The sequence below is a fragment of the Ascaphus truei genome, chromosome 1, assembly GCF_040206685.1.
Source record: "Ascaphus truei isolate aAscTru1 chromosome 1, aAscTru1.hap1, whole genome shotgun sequence".
NCBI classification, from domain to species: Eukaryota; Metazoa; Chordata; class Amphibia; order Anura; family Ascaphidae; genus Ascaphus; species Ascaphus truei.
In genome coordinates, this window is record NC_134483.1 from 10,624,570 (window position 1) to 10,644,428 (window position 19,859).

General features: G+C 48.3%; 1 protein-coding gene across 6 annotated transcripts in view; it reads right to left on the reverse strand.

Moving 5' to 3' along the window:
* Positions 1 to 19,859, reverse strand: part of CNTFR (ciliary neurotrophic factor receptor) — a 700,478-nt gene that overhangs the window by 102,890 nt on the left and 577,729 nt on the right. For all 6 annotated transcript variants that reach the window (XM_075581830.1, XM_075581850.1, XM_075581880.1 and 3 more), the window contains 3 exons: positions 8,052 to 8,169; positions 7,538 to 7,704; positions 5,725 to 5,888 (listed from right to left, as the gene is read on the reverse strand). In XM_075581830.1, coding sequence (XP_075437945.1) covers positions 5,725 to 5,888; positions 7,538 to 7,704; positions 8,052 to 8,169 — 449 coding nt within the window. The remainder of the gene's footprint in view (positions 1 to 5,724; positions 5,889 to 7,537; positions 7,705 to 8,051; positions 8,170 to 19,859) is intronic.

Here is a 19,859-nt window from a genome sequence, read left to right on the forward strand (position 1 = left end):
ACACACACACACACACACACACACACACACACACACACACACACACACACACACACACACACACACACACACACACACACACACACACACAGGTCAGTGTATACAAACACACACAGGTCAGTGTATACAAACACACACACACACACACACACACACACACACACACACACACACACACACGTGTCAGTGTATACAAACACACACAGGTCAGTGTATACAAACACACTCAGGTCAGTAATAAGCTCAGATATCTATAAAGGACACAGAGATAGTTACGGTATGACATGTAAAGAGAATACTTAGCTGAGCTCACTATACAAAGAGAATACTTAGCTGAGCTCACTATACAAAGAGAATACTTAGCTGAGCTCGCTATACAAATAGAATATTTAGCTGAGCTCACTATACAAAGGGAAAACTTAGCTGAGCTCACTATACAAAGAGAATACTTAGCTGAGCTCACTATACAAAGAGAATACTTAGCTGAGCTCACTATACAAAGGTAATACTTAGCTGAGCTCGCTATACAAAGAGAATACTTAGCTGAGCTCACTATACAAAGAGAATACTTAGCTGAGCTCACTATACAAAGGTAATACTTAGCTGAGCTCGCTATACAAAGAGAATACTTAGCTGAGCTCACTATAAAAAGAGAATACTTAGCTGAGCTTGCTATACAAAGCGAATACTTAGCTGAGCTCACTATACAAAGCGAATACTTAGCTGAGCTCGCTATACAAAGAGAATACTTAGCTGAGCTCACTATACAAAGAGAATACTTAGCTGAGCTCGCTATACAAATAGAATATTTAGCTGAGCTCACTATACAAAGGGAATACTTAGCTGAGCTCACTATACAAAGAGAATACTTAGCTGAGCTCACTATACAAAGAGAATACTTAGTTGAGCTCACTATACAAAGGGAATACTTAGCTGAGCTCACTATACAAAGGGAATACTTAGTTGAGCTCACTGCAGATAAAAGGGTCTGCACGGGGGGGGGGGGGGCAACACGCGGGAGGGGGGCTGCTGCGGGTAAAGATAACGTGTCACAGTAGGGAAGGCAAAGCCCCAAAACTAATAGAAAGAGGAACCAAATATAACATATTTTTTATCGCCCGCTTCATTGCTTTTCCTGGAGGGTCCCACGTACCAGACCCCCGCTTCCCTGCTTTTCCTGGAGGGTCCCACGTACCAGACCCCCGCTTCCCTGCTTTTCCTGGAGGGTCCCACGTACAAGACCCCCGCTTCCCTGCTTTTCCTGGAGGGTCCCACGTACAAGACCCCCGCTTCCCTGCTTTTCCTGGAGGGTCCCACGTACAAGACCCCCGCTTCCCTGCTTTTCCTGGAGGGACCCACGTACCAGACCCCCGCTTCCCTGCTTTTCCCGGAGGGTCCCACGTACCAGGCCCCCGCTTCCCTGCTTTTCCTGGAGGGTCCCACGTACCAGACCCCCGCTTCCCTGCTTTTCCTGGAGGGTCCCACGTACCAGCCCCCCGCTTCCCTGCTTTTCCTGGAGGGTCCCATGTACCAGAACCACGCTTCAAAAGATTGGCCACCATTTGGGATTTTATACTGGGAAATGTGTGAGGACCCTCTGACCGCCGGACCCCAAAAAGTTCCAATGTAAGAACATATTGTACTATATTCTGTATACTATATACAGTAATGCTGTCAAACCAGTTTCAGTTTTAAATGGAGAAAACAAAAAACGTTGCAGGCAGGGGCCGAGATTAATGCATCTCAGTATACTCTGTGCGTCTCAGTATACTCTGCGCGTCTCATTATACTCTGTGCATCTCATTATACTCTGTGCGTCTCAGTATACTCTGCGCGTCTCATTATACTCTGTGCATCTCATTATACTCTGTGCGTCTCAGTATACTCTGCGCGTCTCATTATACTCTGTGCATCTCATTATACTCTGTGCATCTCATTATACTCTGCGCGTCTCAGTATACTCTGTGCATCTCATTATACTCTGCACGTCTCATTATACTCTGTGCGTCTCATTATACTCTGCGCGTCTCATTATACTCTGTGCATCTCATTATACTCTGCGCGTCTCAGTATACTCTGTGCGTCTCAGTATACTCTGCGCATCTCAGTATACTCTGTGCGTCTCAGTATACTCTGCGCGTCTCATTATACTCTGTGCATCTCATTATACTCTGTGCGTCTCATTATACTCTGTGCGTCTCATTATACTCTGTGCATCTCATTATACTCTGTGCGTCTCATTATACTCTGTGCGTCTCAGTATACTCTGCGCGTCTCATTATACTCTGTGCGTCTCAGTATACTCTGTGCGTCTCAGTATACTCTGCGCGTCTCATTATACTCTGTGCGTCTCATTATACTCTGTGCATCTCATTATACTCTGTGCATCTCATTATACTCTGTGCATCTCATTATACTCTGTGCGTCTCATTATACTCTGTGCGTCTCATTATACTCTGCGCGTCTCATTATACTCTGTGCGTCTCATTATACTCTGTGCGTCTCAGTATTCTCTGCGCGTCTCATTATACTCTGTGCGTCTCATTATACTCTGTGCGTCTCATTATACTCTGCGCGTCTCATTATACTCTGTGCGTCTCATTATACTCTGTGCGTCTCAGTATTCTCTGCGCGTCTCATTATACTCTGTGCGTCTCAGTATACTCTGCGCGTCTCATTATACTCTGTGCGTCTCAGTATACTCTGCGCGTCTCATTATACTCTGTGCGTCTCAGTATACTCTGCGCGTCTCATTATACTCTGCGCGTCTCATTATACTCTGCGCGTCTCATTATACTCTGTGCATCTCATTATACTCTGTGCATCTCATTATACTCTGCGCGTCTCAGTATACTTTGTGCATCTCATTATACTCTGCACGTCTCATTATACTCTGTGCGTCTCATTATACTCTGCGCGTCTCATTATACTCTGTGCGTCTCAGTATACTCTGTGCATCTCATTATACTCTGCGCGTCTCAGTATACTCTGTGCATCTCATTATACTCTGCGCGTCTCAGTATACTCTGCGCGTCTCAGGATACTCTGTGCATCTCATTATACTCTGCGCGTCTCAGTATACTCTGTGCATCTCATTATACTCTGCGCGTCTCAGTATACTCTGTGCATCTCATTATACTCTGCGCGTCTCATTATACTCTGTGCATCTCATTATACTCTGTGCGTCTCAGTATACTCTGAGAACTCTGTGCGTCTCAGTATACACCTGTGCGTCTCATTATACTCTGTGCGTCTCAGTATACTCTGTGCGTCTCATTATACTCTGTGCATTTCAGTATTCTCTGTGCTTCTCAGTATACTCTGTGCGTCTCAGTATACTCTGTGCGTCTCAGTATACTTGTGCGTCTCATTATACTCTGTGCGTCTCATTATACTCTGAGAACTCTGTGCGTCTCAGTATACTCTGTGCGTCTCAGTATACTCTGTGCGTCTCATTATACTCTGTGCGTCTCATTATACTCTGTGCTTCTCAGTATACTCTGTGCGTCTCAGTATACTCTGCGCGTCTCAGTATACTCTGCGCGTCTCATTACACTCTGCGCGTCTCATTACACTCTGCGCGTCTCATTACACTCTGCGCGTCTCATTACACTCTGCGCGTCTCATTACACTCTGCGCGTCTCATTACACTCTGCGCGTCTCATTATACTCTGCGCGTTTCATTATACTCTGTGCGTCTCATTATCTGCGCGTCTCATTATACTCTGCGCATCTCATTATACTCTGCGCATCTCATTATACTCTGCGCATCTCATTATACTCTGCGCATCTCATCCCCAACTCTCCCTACTGTCCGAATCGCTAACCGTTGCAGACGTCTTCCACCTGGACCACAGAATTGCTAACTAATTGCTTTCTTGCGCTTGATTTCTGTGTGTAATGGAGGAGACGGGAAGACTGGGATTGGGAACACGTGCAGAACAGAAGGCGAGAGCACACAGGAAGAGTAACGATGGACGGTTTATTTTTTTGGATCCGCAGCGGATGGGCCGGTTCTGTTGGTCCGTGGACGTCAGCGCATCAATGTCAAAAAGGGCGATTCGCGTTTTGCAGTTTTTGTATTATTATTACCAATACACTCCACGGATTCCGCAACCCGTGGCCGGATCTGTAGAATCCAATCCGTGGATTCCGCAACCTGTGGCCGGACCTGTAGAATCCAATCCGTGGATTCCGCAACCCGTGGATGGATCTGTAGAATCCAACCCGTGGACGGATCTGTAGAATCCAACCCGTGGACGGATCTGTAGAATCCAACCCGTGGACGGATCTGTAGAATCCAATTCATGGATTCCGCAACCCGTGGACGAATCTGTAGAATTCAACCCGTGGACGGATCTGTAGAATCCAACCCGTGGACGGATCTGTAGAATCCAACCCGTGGACGGATCTGTAGAATCCAATTAATGGATTCTGCAACCCGTGGACGGATCTGTAGAATCCAACCCGTGGACGTATCTGTAGAATCCAACCCGTGGACGGATCTGTAGAATACAATCCGTGGATTCCGCAACCCGTGGACGGATCTGTAGAATACAACCCGTGGATTCCACCGTCCGTTGGCGGATTCTTAAGAATGTCTGAATCCGCGGGTTGGACTCTACAAATCGGTGCCACGGGTTGTACCAAATGGCAGATTTTGATGAATCCGCGCAGATTGAAACCGCCCAAATCCATTTGCAGATTTTTTTCCCCGCAAAACAGATTTTGGGGTAACATCAGCGAAAATCCGGGAAACGGATTTGAACGGATTTGCGCGTCTCTAAGTAAGAGTGCAATAGAGAGGTACGTAGTTGGCCTCACATGCCCATATTGTACGCGTTGGTGGGGTTACACCTTCGCTCCTTTTTGTCTTCCAATTGTTCCAGCAGTAGTGCCCCGTTTTATTCCTTCACTTGGTTCTATTCACCCATATGGAAGGCACACCCAGGACCCGTGGACACGGGAACAGCGTCAGGATGCTGCACTATTCGAGCGAGTCCGTTTGGTGACAAACCATTCCCCCCTACCCATTGATGGACTAAGATATGGCTGGGTTTTCATTTCACGTTGTCAATTCTGTTCATTCAATGTTATACAACTGTATAATGTACTTTACAACTGCGCACTGTTCCCAGGCAAGCGTGTTCATCCACCTACCCTATATCCACATTTTCATATATGTACATACTCCAAGGGTCATCCATATTGGAACTGTGTATCCACACAAGTGTCTAGTATCTGTTCATGGCTCTTGGCACCACACATTTCTTCTATGTTTGTACATGCAATAACAAGCCCACAATGACATTACAGGTAAACAGTATGACCCCTTTCTACTTGGACGTGAGACAACCCTGACTTCAAGAATGGAAACTGCCCAATAGCCGAGGGTGTGAATTGTAACCAGTAAACATAGCGGATATGACCTGGAAGTCAGGCACATACTGTATATCCTTCAGCCTAAACTTCTGGCAAGAGGCGTCCAACACCTGGACTTACATAGCTGAACAAAAAAGACAAAACAGTACATTCCTCAAGTTCACCCTTTGTTTTAACACTATAGTGAGTGAGAAATGTATAGAAATACTGACCAAGAGGAAGGATAAACACACGTCTGCTCCTCTGACTCACTCCGTCCTTACTCTAGTAAAGTGCACTGGATCCGTTGCGCACGCTTCACCAGCTGACGCAGAAAGAAAAGACGCAACGTTATGTACTCACATGCTGCCACTGGTCGACGATGAGCGGGCGGTATCTCAAGAAGAACTTGAGTGGGAAGGCCTCCGGGTCCGGCCAGGAGGACGGATTCTGCCAGGTCACCTCCAGCCTCCGAGGGTTGTTATGAACGGGCTTTGCTAACACATTCTCGGGGGGATCTGGCTTTACTACGGAGAGAATGAACACATTGCGAAGTATTCAGAGGAGCCCGAGTTACACTTTCATGATAAAACAGAGCTGGTCAGGGGGATTTCCAAACGTCTTAAAATGGAGTGTTATTATGCCTGATTTCAAGTAATATTATACTGTATAAAGGTGAAATTCTGTATGCAATACTGTTACAATGACCCTTTACTTGGTTTTAATGCCCATATTATCCCTTACACTAAAAACATTTTTTTGTATGTATTCATAAAATGAACACTTTATCTTGTAAAACACTCTGAATTATCCCAGCACATGACATAGCCCAATTATACAGCCATAGTGAGAGCGTATGATGTCATTTTTGATTAAAGTGTATTATAGTGACTGTCTCAGGCTCTCTCTGGTGGAGTAAGAATAAGAGGCCAAGTCTGGAACTCACAAGCCAGTGTATTATAGAGAAACGTCTCAGTGGGCGAGTCCCTATCCTCCCGTGCAGGCTGGCACACTGGGATCATTGCTTTCACTGCCATTCACTTGAATGGAAGATCATGCAGGATTGCATTATGTTAACATGCGTTGGAGGTTAGTTCCCTTAGAGCAGGGGTGCTCAAGTCCAGCCCTCAAGAACCCCCAGGGATTTCCCTAATACCTGGCCTGTTGGAGGCCCTTGAGGACTGGATTTGGCCACCCCTGGTCTACATGATCAATCCCATCTTGGAGTGGTGGCGCCTCTAACCACTTTTCCACGTCTCTGTCTATGAAGATGATTTGGTTTAACCATGTAACGGAGGAACGTAACGTTCCATTTGCAGTCGCTGCCGGAGGCACCTGCCTAGCGTTGAACATTGAACAGGTTAAACCGTCTCCATTTCTTGGATGTCAACAAGAAAATCGGAGTCAACAGAGTTGAGGGTGTTTGAGATTCAGGATGTCAACGAACCACAAAACCTCAGCAATTTCACAGCCATGTCCAAATGTTCTTTTTCCATGTCTTTCCAATTTAATTAGTTTTATTGGCGCGCTAGTCACACATGTGTTGCCAGAAGTATGAGAAGCCAACGCAATTAAAAATATGGAATGCTTTCTCAGGATGAAGTGTCTGACATCATGATGGGCTTGGAAGCCCTCTAACTCTTGTTTTCTCACTTGTTCCTGTCTTTGATCCCACTCTACGTTTCTCCCCTTCACAGCTCTCCGCTCGCTGCTTTGCTCTGTGTGTTTCCACAGCTGCGTTATTATATGTTTCTCTATTTGTCGGGATCTTTCAGTCCTCGCTCAGCCTAAAACTGACCCCACCAGGCATTGACCACTCCACTCTTTGTAATGGCGTCGTTTGTAGCACATCACACTGCAGTGGCCCCAATGGATTTGGAGATTATTGTTATCCTCTTTAAAGACAGGACAAACCCTTTCACCCACATACTTTAAGCCGCCTGTATACATTTCTGTGACATCACCCTTCAAAAAGTCACCCTAGGGCACATTCACTGGAATGGGTCGAAAGCTGTCTTCTCTTGCCGGGGGGGTCTTGTGACATTGCACGTTTCATAAATATGACCCTTAGTGTTGGCGTGTGCCATTGTGTGTACAAATCAATCATATATGTTGATGCATAACAAATCACATGTGAAGTATTGTAATGATAGCAAAATAGTTGCAGCTACGTTACCTATGGAAAACTCATCAAAGCTGATGGAGGCAGAGTTCTTCCCCAACGCGTTTGTGACTACCACTGTCACTCTGTACTTCAAAGTGGAGAATAGGTGGCTGTACTTGATGTGACACCGGTTCTTGGGGAAAGCGTCCCTCTCGCAGGGCAGCTGCCTTGTTCCATGCCTGGAAAACACAGGGAAACCATGTAGTGTCTACTATGAACCGAGCATTTGTCCTACTCTTTCTGCTCTCTGTTGTCCCTTTAAACGGCTGGCTCTGATAACGTAGGACCACTTTCTTTCCCTGAGATATGGGGCCAAAACCATACACACTCAGTGCAAGTCAATGAAAGATGCAGAGATCTTTCCCATTTTCCTTTCAACTCTCCCTGACACAAGCTTCAATCTTGTGGCCGGTATACCTGTATCTATTTTGCGCCTCTACCCTTGGGTGGTTGGGGGGGGGGGTGGTCTTTGTCCATGATGTCAATGTACAATTTATATTCTTAAGGTTGGAAGCACTGAACTTACGAGACGCTGATGTTAAATGCGTTGGGGATAAAGGTGGGGCTGGGAAGGTGCCAGCTGCAGTAGAACGAGTTTGGGTAGTTGTTGGACCGACATGTCAGCACGGGCTCCTTGGGAAGGTCTGCAGAGAAGAAACAGAAGGGTTCACAACTCTGATAGCAGTCAGCCATCTTGGATTAATCATTTGAGTGCCCAATGACATAAGTGGCACCTTGGTGGCCTCATGACTTTGCCCCAACATCTTGGACATTTTGCTTGTTTTTAAGGGAGATCACAACCTCTGCTTTTAGAGAGCTGAGGTTGCGATTGTAACCTCCACTTTGATCACGACATGGGATACGTGACCGCCACGCCTGCAATCACATGACCATAGAGGGGGGAAGAAAGTCTGTGGACCTTCTGTCACACAAAGCATTCAAGTGCTCCAAACCGTTCTGCTTTGTATTACTTGAACATGAGATTCATGTCTCAGCGTATCTTTCCTGGTCACATATTCTAGAAATCAGTCCATTCAAAATGAAGCGTAATACAGAAACAATTAAATTAGCAGCATATCAGGATCACCTGATCCAGCTAATATTCCCATCTCCCTACCTGTCCGTCTGTGAAATCTCTGATTCCCATTGATACCAAGCCACTTTGAACTCCTTTATTGTATTAGCTTCACTACCTCTGCTGAACCAACAAACCATTCAGTGAAGACAGACTTCCCCACAATTACCCTGGGTCTCACAGGCCCTTACTTACCCGCTACTTCAAAAGTCTACATTTGTGACTTGAGTAAAGCTACCCTACCACACCTCACACTAGTGTATGATTCTAAGAGATCTTTCATTAGTCAGGGATACATCCTGCCTGGCTCTTTCCCCCATTCATATCCTCTTTCTGATATTGTCCCTCACCGTCACCTTTCGCTGTGAAAACTGAGCAACAACCACTATCGTGGGTGTCTCTTTATCTATCAGGGAGACCCAGTGGTCGCTACTTCCTCTCCCAGAACCACCTGCTTATCTCCACCTGGCTATGTATGGGTTCTACTTTCCTACTGAGGGATTAAGGCTTCACCCGCCGTTCTATTCCAGGCAGCGGGGATTGTCCCCCGTTTAGAAAGGTCCAGGAACGTTTAGGAGGGATTGAGGCATGTTTCTTCCAACGATAGATAGGACACCGTAACCCCTGTGGTGCTAGAGGGGCCTGCAGGAATACTTTTCCGATCACTTTAATGACTATTTTACCTTTATCTTTAGACAGCGACAATGTTGTCAATAACTAAAATAATAAGGTTAGCTTAGCAATATAAGGGACTGTCCCGTGAAAGACCTCACGTGTCTGGGTAGACTCGAATCCCGATGTGTTGGAATTCTATCCGTGCTGGAAACGATCCCCAGAAATTGGGGAGCGGATGCAACATTGACACGTGACTTTGCTTTACAGCAATACTACTTCCCTCCTTTTGTCTTGTTTGTACATGTAAAGCGCGTGGCAATGTATAATTCTACATTCTTACCTAAGCGGGCAATCGTAAGGCGCTCCTGTTATAAATCTGTAAAGATCCTGATTTTGTGCCTAACATAATGGCTGCCTTTCAGTTTCAATCACTCCTTCAGTGCAACTCTGCAGTTACAGTGTCTTCTTATATAACCAAGGCAACATTATCTTGTGTCGCAGTTTGCAGCACAAACTGCTGGGGACATTGGCAACAAATGATCACAAACAGAAAAATGTTGCAAAGAACTTGCACTGCTGGGGAAGGGGCTAAAACCTGTTGTAGAAATCAAAGTATATTACAAAAACGCATTAAAAATGGCATGGAGTTGAATAAACAAAATACTGCAGAACGGATGTATTTATTGTTTTTCTGCTTAAACATCATTTGATGTCACTCCCATTGTCAGTGACATAAGAGTCAAAATATAATATAAAAAGAATATTAACAAGAATCAAGAGGACTACAGAAATCATTTTGCTGATGGATATCTGACTGTTTATACCGTCTGTGGTATGTTTTTTCCCCAATAGAACTAATAAGAACCTGAGAGGATTTTCATTTTGCGTTTGTACTTGTTGGTAAAAGTTGATTTCTGATAAGGAAAAACAACAACACAAATCTTCAAGATCCCTATAGATGATATTCCACATGGACACGTACCAGAGCTCACACATGGATGTGACATGAACGGCTTATTGAGATGGGACAGTCTGGTTTGTCATTGAACAGCCAGTCACATGTGTGGAAGTAGGAATGAGATTGGGTGATTCATTTTATGGAAGGAACATATTAGAAACCGTGAATGATGCGTGCCCGGGGCGCTTATCATCCATGTATTGACATTATTTCAAGCACTTTCCCCTGTAACAAGCATTGTTTATGCTGGATTGGCAGCCGGGACTAAAGTACCAGAGCTACAGAAAATCAAAGCAATAATGGATGTTGTGTGAGGTTTCGAGACCACAAACGGCCCTTATCAGCCATGCAGCTAGAACTTGGCACCAACTAAAAACGGTGGATACAAATGAGACACCAGGAACGCAGACTTGTTTGTTACCCTTCACTGATCTTGGGTGTCTCACTGATTTGGGGGGGTTATTCTTTATGCAGTGAACCCGCAAAGACCCCAAAGCACAGACTATAGAATAAGCATGGGGTAGCCAACTCGAGTCCTCGCGTGTCACCAACAGGTAAGGTTTCCAGGATATACCTGCTTCAGCACAGCTTCGACAGAGCCTCTGATTGAGCCACCTGTGCTGAAGCAGGGATATCCTGAAAACCTGACCTGTTGGTGACCCGTGAGGACTGGAATAAGGCCTTTGGAGTCAGTCACACTGAATTTCATCATCAGCACATCATTGTTGTCTGGAGTCCCTCTGAAATGTCAGCACTTTTCCACTAAAATGCCTTTTTTTAACCCAGAAGCTCCAAATCTCACTGATGCTTTGGGAACACAACACAGATTGCTCCAATCAGAAAGCGGTCCTCTCGTCTTGCCACTAGAGGAGAGGTGCAGAACTCCAGTCTCAAGCCCCCCCCCAACAGGTCAGGTTTTCAGGATATACCAGCTTCAGCACAGGTGGCTCAATCAGTCCCTGCTTCAGGACAGGTGGCTCAATCAGCAGCTCAGTCTTTGACTGAGCCTCAGATTGAACCACCTGTGCCGTAGCTGGGATATCCTGAAAACCTGACCTGTTGGGGGGTTTCCGGACTATTTACCAAATGAGCAATACAAAGTCATGTGTCGGTATCTGCCCACTAACGCTAGATCAGCAGTGTGATAACGATCCAGTCCTGTTTATCTTCCCATACTGCTCAGTTATACATCGCTATAACAGAGTAAGATCCGAATTACCGCTCTGCTGACTGGGAGTTACCGGCGCAGCCGTCGCTGCCGCATTATTTAACTGAAGCGCGACTGAAACCAATCATTAAGGAGATACCGCACGCGTTCTTTAACGTGTTACCTTGCGAGTTATTCTGCGCTAACGAGGATAAACAACATCTGCGGCAGCTGAAGTTAATGGGTAAAAAGTTGACGCGGGCCCCTGCCATAGCAAATCCGGGAAAAAGTACCACGATTACACAAAGAATGCAGAAAAAGGCTAATTAACCCCTACAATGTCAGGGAGGCCATCCGCGCATGGATCTGCCCCAATGGCAACGAAAGAGTTAAAAAAAAAATATGTTGAATTACCAAAACAATATTTGCTGTGTAAATCAGCTTTGCGGTGAACTGTGGGCTTTAACCACATTCTCTAGGAAGAGAGCGCAGATGTGCCGCCTGAGAGATAGGTTTCTAAAACACCTTCCCCCTGCCCGTCACCGCCACACGCAGGGCCCGAGCTGCCTGCTGCTCTGAGAGATGAGCTTTCTGCCTAATGGCTCTGTCAGTCAGCCCACCGCTGATAAAGCCGGGGACTCTGCTGGTAACGAACCAGGCAGCTTAAATTATTCACACCGCCGTTATTACAGGGCCAAGGAGGAAAAGGACACGCCGGGGCCGGGGAGAAGGGGTGCACCGTGCCCTGTGGGAATCCGTGCAGGGAGACGCAGAGAGGGGCAGCTACATGGGCACATTACACTGTTATTCTTGGCTTGTGGCTGCAACGAGCGTATGAATTCTGCGGCCAGGGTTCCGGCACCTGATGCAGGTCAGAGTGAGAGGCAGCGAGACTGGGCTGGCGTATACATTCACAGCTTTATTATTATAGGTATGCTGAACAAAGAAGGGATATACTGATTAACTCCTAATATAAACGCCTCAAACGACAAGTCAGGGATTTCCATTCCGCAAGCTCGGGTTTAATACAGAGTATATATATATTTATATATATGCTTTGATTTGGTCATCAGAACTAATGGACAGATATAATGTACAGTATATGCAGAGCACATTTCCGTCTAGTTAATAATGGAACGGGTGCTGTCTCCTTGAGTCCCCTCCCTTTAAGGCATTACTGCCTGGACTTCCTAAGCAGGCTTTCCCTAGGTTACTATGTATTAATAAAAGGACGTTACAGTCACAGTTTTCTGATACACCTCAGTGGTTTTGTTTCCTTCTGAACGGTCTGACTCGCACTGTTTTGTGTGTGGTCATCCAGACACACGTATGAGTGCTTAATACAGCATTATTCTTATGTATTTATGGCCAGCGTTATGTAGTGATAACAAAACCTGTCCCAGAGCAGCTCAGACTAACACAGAGGATTTAATGGCAATGGTGGCCCAGCATATTATATGTATGTACAGTATATAGGTACAGTGTATACAGTATGTACAGTGTGTATGTACAGTGTGTACAGTATGTATGCACAGAATGTATGCACAGTATGTACCGTATGTATGTACATTATGTACTGTATTTATGCACCGTATGTATGCACCGTATGTATGTACAGTATGTGTGTATGTACTGTATGTACAGTATGTATGTACAGTGTGTATGTACAGTGTGTATGTACATGTAACAGGTGTATGTACAGTGTGTATGTACAGTATGTGTGTATGTACTGTATGTATGTACAGTGTGTATGCACAGTATGTACCGTATGTATGTACAGTATGTACAGTATTTATGCACCGTATGTATGCACCATATGTATGTACAGTATGTGTGTATGTACTGTATGTACAGTGTGTATGTACAGTGTGTACAGTATGTATGCACAGTATGTATGCACAGTATGTACCGTATGTATGTACATTATGTACTGTATTTATGCACCGTATGTATGTACAGTATGTGTGTATATACTGTATGCACGTATGTATTTACAGTATGTGTGTATGTACTGTATGTACAGTATGTATGTACAGTGTGTATGTACGTGTAACAGGTGCTCCCCCTCCCTCTGGGTATGTCACTGTCACCTGTACTCTCTATCTGTGCTGTACCTGTGAGGCTTATAGGATTGCTCTGAGCATCCGCCGGTGTTGTTTGGGGATAAGCAGGACAGGCTTTCAGTGCTGGGAGGTTCTCTCTCTTGGTACAGCGCCTCCATTCCCACAGGGCCTATCCCAGATAGCTGCAGTCCCCTGTGGGAATCACCCTTCCCTCCCCCTGAAGAACTGCAGCCTCAGGCGGGAGTATAATACACAGCATCTGGGATTTATTCAGCAATTACAGCCGTACACATCAACAATGCCTTTCTCCTGGTCCCCGGACTCACCCCCAGGGCTTCAGGCCCCAAAGCTCTATCCCTGACTCCCATGCTCCCTGGTGGAGTTTGGGGTAGGTGTTCCCACTCCCCTGCGGGGGGGATCTCTCCCTCTCCTCCCTGAAGAAGGAGAACTCCCGACATTTGGATCTGCAGCCCCTTTTGTACCCAGGGGAGGGTCCTAGGCCACGTCTGCATACGTTTGAAACTATGGATTGGTTCTAGAGATCTTTAATAGGGAGACTCAAAGTCCATGGGGCCACTCAACCCCACATACTTAATGCGTCTGTAACGGTTTCCTTCCTACTGTGAAAAGGCCAGATTATTATTATTATCCTTTATCTGAAAAGCGCCGGCATACTCCACAGCGCGGTACAACAGGGGGTGCAATTTATATCAGTGTTCCAGATTTTGGCATCTTGCCCATTGAACGTATAAATGGCGCTTAGAAGGCGGCGGTTTTGACTTTAAGACGGTGATCCCATTAAAGCAAGGGGTGGGTGGTCTCTGTGAGTGGGTGAATGGGATGAAAGAAGGGGGTGCTCTTACAATACAGGGATGCGAGTTATAGTACAGGAAGACCATTGTATTCTAGGTAATTGGACCCGTTTATTGGTCAGGAGCGGCCAACGCAAGTCGTCAAGGGCCACCAACAGGTCAGGTTTGAAGGATATCTCTGCTTCAGCACAGGCGGTGCAGTCTCAGACTGAGCCAGTGATTGAGCTGCCTGTGCTGAAGCAGGGATGTTCTTAAAACCTGACCTGTTGGTGAACCTTGAGGACTGAAGCTGGCCGCCCCTGCAGTAGGTGATCAGAATGATAACAGAAGAGAAAAGTGGCTTGTTACTAAAACTAATATTAACAATAATTAAAAGTAATGGGTTTTTCTGACAAAATGGAAAAGGAAAGAGCCTTGAGCCCCCCTCGGTTCTCTTGATGTGTTGTTGGAAATATTTGAACACAATCCTCAGATCCGCCTCAGCACGCTGGGACTGTGCTAGGAGAGTTTCCCAATCTGGCAATGTCCTTAAGCCAGGGAAAATTTTAATTAAAAATCATCGAAAAAGGTGTTGATTCCTTTTGGACACTTCCCACCTGGCGCCTGTTTCATACCCACCTCTCCCTCTGCTTCCGCTTTAGGTCCTGTCGTCTGAGTCGGCCCCCGGCTAGTCACATACCGGGGATCCTTTCTGCGTGCATCCTGCTGCCTGCAGGTTCTTGGATCAAGTCTAATTCTATTAACACCGTGCAGAGGAAAAGTCCATCTGTTACCAGCACGAACAATAATCATGCATTACTTCATGTAGACTTTTGCAGACACTGTGGACAGCGGCGGATTTACTCGCGTGTGCCTGCCGCCTGTGCCAGCCGCCTGTGCCCGCCGCCTGTGCCTGCCGTCTGTGCCCGCCGCCTGTGCCCGCCGCTGTGCCTGCCGCCTGTGCCTGCCGCCTGTGCCCGCCGCCTGTGCCCGCCGCCTGTGCCTGCCGTCTGTGCCCGCCGCCTGTGCCCGCCGCCTGTGCCCGCCGCTGTGCCTGCCGCCTGTGCCCGCCGCCTGTGCCAGCCGCCTGTGCCTGCCGCCTGTGCCCGCCGCCTGTGCCGGCCACCCCTCTGTTCTGCCGCCCTGCTTCTCCTTCAGAATCCAGCGTCAAATGACGCCGTGGACGTCACCAACGTGGCGTCGCACGGCGCCGCGTCACCATGGCAAAGCGACGGCGCGACACCGTTTCACGTTGCCACGTCACAGTTGCCGTGGCAACGAGAAGCCGCGTGACGTCGTTTGTGACGTCCGCGGTGTCATTTGCCGCTGGATCTTGAAGGAATAAGCAGGGCGGCAGAACAGAGGCGGCAGGCACAGGCGGCTATCCCTTCCCATAAGGTCCGAGAGCGCGGGCAATAGAAATGGGGGCGGACATTTTTTGCCGCCGTAGTCCCGGGCCTTATGGGAAATCTGACACTGGCTGTGGAACATCCACAAAGCTTCATTCTTGACTCAATGAGACGTTTATTTAAGGTAATGGCTCAAGTGCTCACGGGTATCTTGAAAGCTCCGGGTTGTGTCCTTTTCAGCCGCAAGAGGCCGTGCGTCACTGTAACGGATGTAAGCGGAAATGATATGCGAAAGAGGCGTTCCCTCTAACCACGCATACTGTATCCGCATAGAGCTCCGCCATAGTTACCGCCGGCATGTAACAATGTGTTAGTTCCGTGGTACCTAAAGGTGGCGTCAGCTCCCGCCAGACCCTGCGATATGAGAGAGGTGAAGGTAAGACAGGCGTTACCCGAGTCGTGCTAAGTTACCTAGTGAGGCAGCGCTAAATTAAAATGTGTCTATGCATCCCTGCTTCAGCACAGGTGGCTCAATCAGTGGCTCAGTCAGAGACTGAGCCACTGATTGAGCCACCTCTGCTGAAGAGCTACCTGTGCTGTCTTCAACTGAGCCACCTGTGCTGAAGCAGGGATATCCCTACAAGCTGGCCTGTTGGTGGCCCTTGAGGACTGAGTTTGCGACCCCTGACCTAGAGGTTAGGATTCCCGGCTCTCACCCAAACAGCCTGGGGTTTGACACCCTGTGTGGGACACGTTTCTATATAGGTTAAACGTGATCTTTTTTTCAACCTCATCTGCTATGTAACTATGAGACCTGCCGCTAAGCCTCTGCTAACGAGATAGCGAACGTCTGCTGTTTGTGTGTATAACTCGCTCCGTGGTTTGGCATGAACCCCCCGGGAACATAATGTCCATTACTGATTTTGATAAAAATAATGTTATGAGCTTTGTGAGTCTGGGCCAGCGAGGAACACCTAGTAAAGCCCCCTGCTGCTAAACCAGCGCAAACACACTACTTTGCTTATCAAAGGAAATTCAACTTATTGAAAACAACTGGGCTTCGGTAAATCTGGTAGGAGTTTTTTCCCCGCTCTGGGTTGGCCCAGTTTTGCATCTGGACGACTTTAACCTCAATGAGTACTTGTCCCATAGCACTTCCAGTCTGATAACGGAGGTCCCTGGTGACAGGGAGGTTAAGGTAACCCTGGCAGATGTATGATAATACTATGGGGTATCACTGCAAATACCCACCTTCTTATTAAAGCAAGGATTTATTCTGGGAACGCCCTCTACCTTCCTGCTTCACGGCGGAGCTATTGTGTACGGTTTCTCTAAAGTAAGATCCAAACACCTTTAGAATATTTAAATATATAATAAGTATTTTGAATATATTTCTTTTTTTCCAACTGTGGCACAGCACCTTAATTCCCTTCATTACACAGACTTATATCCCAGTCTTCCCATAAGCGACACGCCAGTGAATACAATGCTTTGCTACATGCAGATACTGAAGGTGGAGTTCCCTGCCTAAGAGACAGCAACCGCCAGTAGAATGAAGCCACTGCTCCTCTCTGCTCGTAGGGACATACTTAGCAAGTGGTCTTAAGTGATAAGGCAACCCATGGCCCCTGCAAGTGACTGGGCCGCATGCTGCATTTACGGCCTCGCTCCCCTTCCACGTTTGTCCCACCGGCCCGACTTTGTTTAAGAATCGTCGCCTTTGTTTTTCAACTACAGATCTGTAAAAAGGTTTTGATTTGTTTCCTTGTAGAACAAATACCACGAAAGTCAACGGAAATTTACATATTCTCTAAACGAACCTCCCCCCCCCAAACATACAGTACTGCCCCGTTGAGAGACGTATATTCCCAATGACTAGAACCAGGCCAAGGTGGCAGCTTTTAAAGTTGATCAACTAACGACTCTAGTGCCCCAATTAAATCTGGGGGTGACACTGACAGGATAGCCCCTGCGCAGCGTGCCGGGCCCCGTCGCTGAGAACAGGTCCGCTCCGTCACAGAGGGGGCGCAAATCCTCCTGCCGCATGGGAAGGGGCGTCACAACATATTGAAAAGGAGCCGGTGTCCTGCCCTGTAGTGCTTGGTCAATCTGATGGCGTGCCAGCGCTGCGGGGAGCAATCTGCGCGCGCATTTACATCATCCTAATATTTCAGCGATCAGCTACAAAATAAAACACATCTTATGCCCATAACACTTTGCAATTAAGATAAGCATCTTCCGCGCATTCTCTTCTGCCATTCATTATGTGTATGAATGCGGTCTCCGCAGGGACATCCCATTCTGCTCTGTGATATCAAACATCTGGCGTCCCATGAATGAGACACAGTCCATATCTGCATTAGCCAAAGCGGCAGTAACCCTTGACATGCAAGTTAATGTGTGTGCATACACCTGGATCCTTAACCCCCTCCTCCGCCGCCCCCGGGGCCAGCAATGATCTCGCGACATCGCCCTGCTATGCAACGCTTTGCCGGACACTCTATGCAGCTTGGAGGACAGATACGGGCCACTGCCCTCTCGACCCCTTCAGTTCTGCGGCAGTGGCTTTGCGCGCTCTTCCGGTACTGAAAGCTTTAATCTGCAGTGCTGATAGTTTTTCATATGAGGCAGGGTAATGAAAAATAATATTAATATCTTAATTTCACAATTACAACATACTGTAGTGTGCAGTAAGCAGTAAAGTACATAGGAATGTTACAGACACAGGTCCCTGCCCCGTGGAGCTTACACTCTATGATTTTGGTGCCTGAGGCACAGGGAGATAAAGCGACATGTCCAAGGTCACAAGGAGCCGACACCGGGAATTGAACCAGGCTCCCCTGCTCCAAACTCAGTGCCAGTCAGAGTATTTACTCACTGAGCCGCTACTGCTCACTGAGCCCCTCCTTCTCACTGAGCCCCTCCTCCTCACTGAGCCCCTCCCTCACACTGAGCCCCTCCTCCTCACTGAGCCCCTCCTCCTCACTGAGCCCCTCCTCCTCCTCACTGAGCACCTCCTCCTCCTTACTGAGCCCCTGCTCCTCACTGAGCCCCCCCTCCTCCTTACTGAGCCCCTGCTCCTCACTGAGCCCCTCCTCCTCACTGAGCCCCTCCTCCTCACTGAGCCCCTCCTCCTCACTGAGCCCCTCCTCCTCACTGAGCCCCTCCTCCTCATTGAGCTCCTCCTCCTCACTGAGCCCCTCCTCCTCACTGAGCCCCTCCTCCTCACTGAGCCCCTCCTCCTCATTGAGCCCCTCCTCCTCACTGAGCTCCTCCTCCTCACTGAGCCCCTCCTCCATACTGAGCCCCTCCTTCTCTCTGAGCCCCGCCTCCTTCTCACTGAGCCCTACCTCCTCCTCACTGAGCCCTTCCTCCTCCAAACAGAGCCCCTCCTCCTCACTGAGCCCTTCCTCCTCCAAACAGAGCCCCTCCTCCTCACTGAGCCCCGCCTCCTCCTCCTCCTCCTCACTGAGCCCCTCCTCATCACTGAGCCCCTCCTCCTCCATACTGAGCCCCTCCTCCTCAGAGCCCCTCCTCCTCACAGAGCCCCTCCTCCTCCTCACTGAGCCCTGCCTCCTTCTCACTGAACCCCGCCTCCTTCTCACTGAGCCCCACCTCCTTCTCACTGAGCCGCTCCTTCTCACTGAGCTCCTCCTCCTCACTGAGCCCCTCCTCCTCACTAAGCCCCCCCTCCTCCTCACTGAGCCCCTCCTCCTCACTAAGCCCATCCTCCTCACTGAGCCCCCCCTCCTCCTCACTGAGCCCCTCCTCCTCACTGAGCCCCTCTTTCTCACTGAGCTCCTCCTCCTCACTGAGCCCCTCCTTCTCACTGAGCTCCTCCTCCTCACTGAGCCCCTCCTCCTCACTAAGCCCCCCCTCCTCCTCACTGAGCCCCTCCTTCTCACTGAGCTCCTCCTCCTCACTGAGCCCCTCCTCCTCACTAAGCCCCCCTCCTCCTCACTGAGCCCCTCCTCCTCACTAAGCCCATCCTCCTCACTAAGCCCCCCCTCCTCCTCACTGAGCCCCTCCTCCTCACTAAGCCCATCCTCCTCACTGAGCGCCCCCTCCTCCTCACTGAGCCCCTCCCCCTCACTGAGCCCCTCCTCCTCCTCACTGAGCCCCTCCTTCTCACTGAGCCCCTCCTTCTCACTGAGCCCCTCCTCCTCACTAAGCCCCTCCTCCTCACTGAGCCCCTCCTCCTCACTGAGCTCCTCCTCCTCACTGAGCCCCTCCTTCTCACTGAGCCCCTCCTCCTCACTAAGCCCCTCCTCCTCACTGAGCCCCTCCTCACTGAGCCCCTCCTCCTCACTGAGCTCCTCCTCCTCACTGAGCCCCT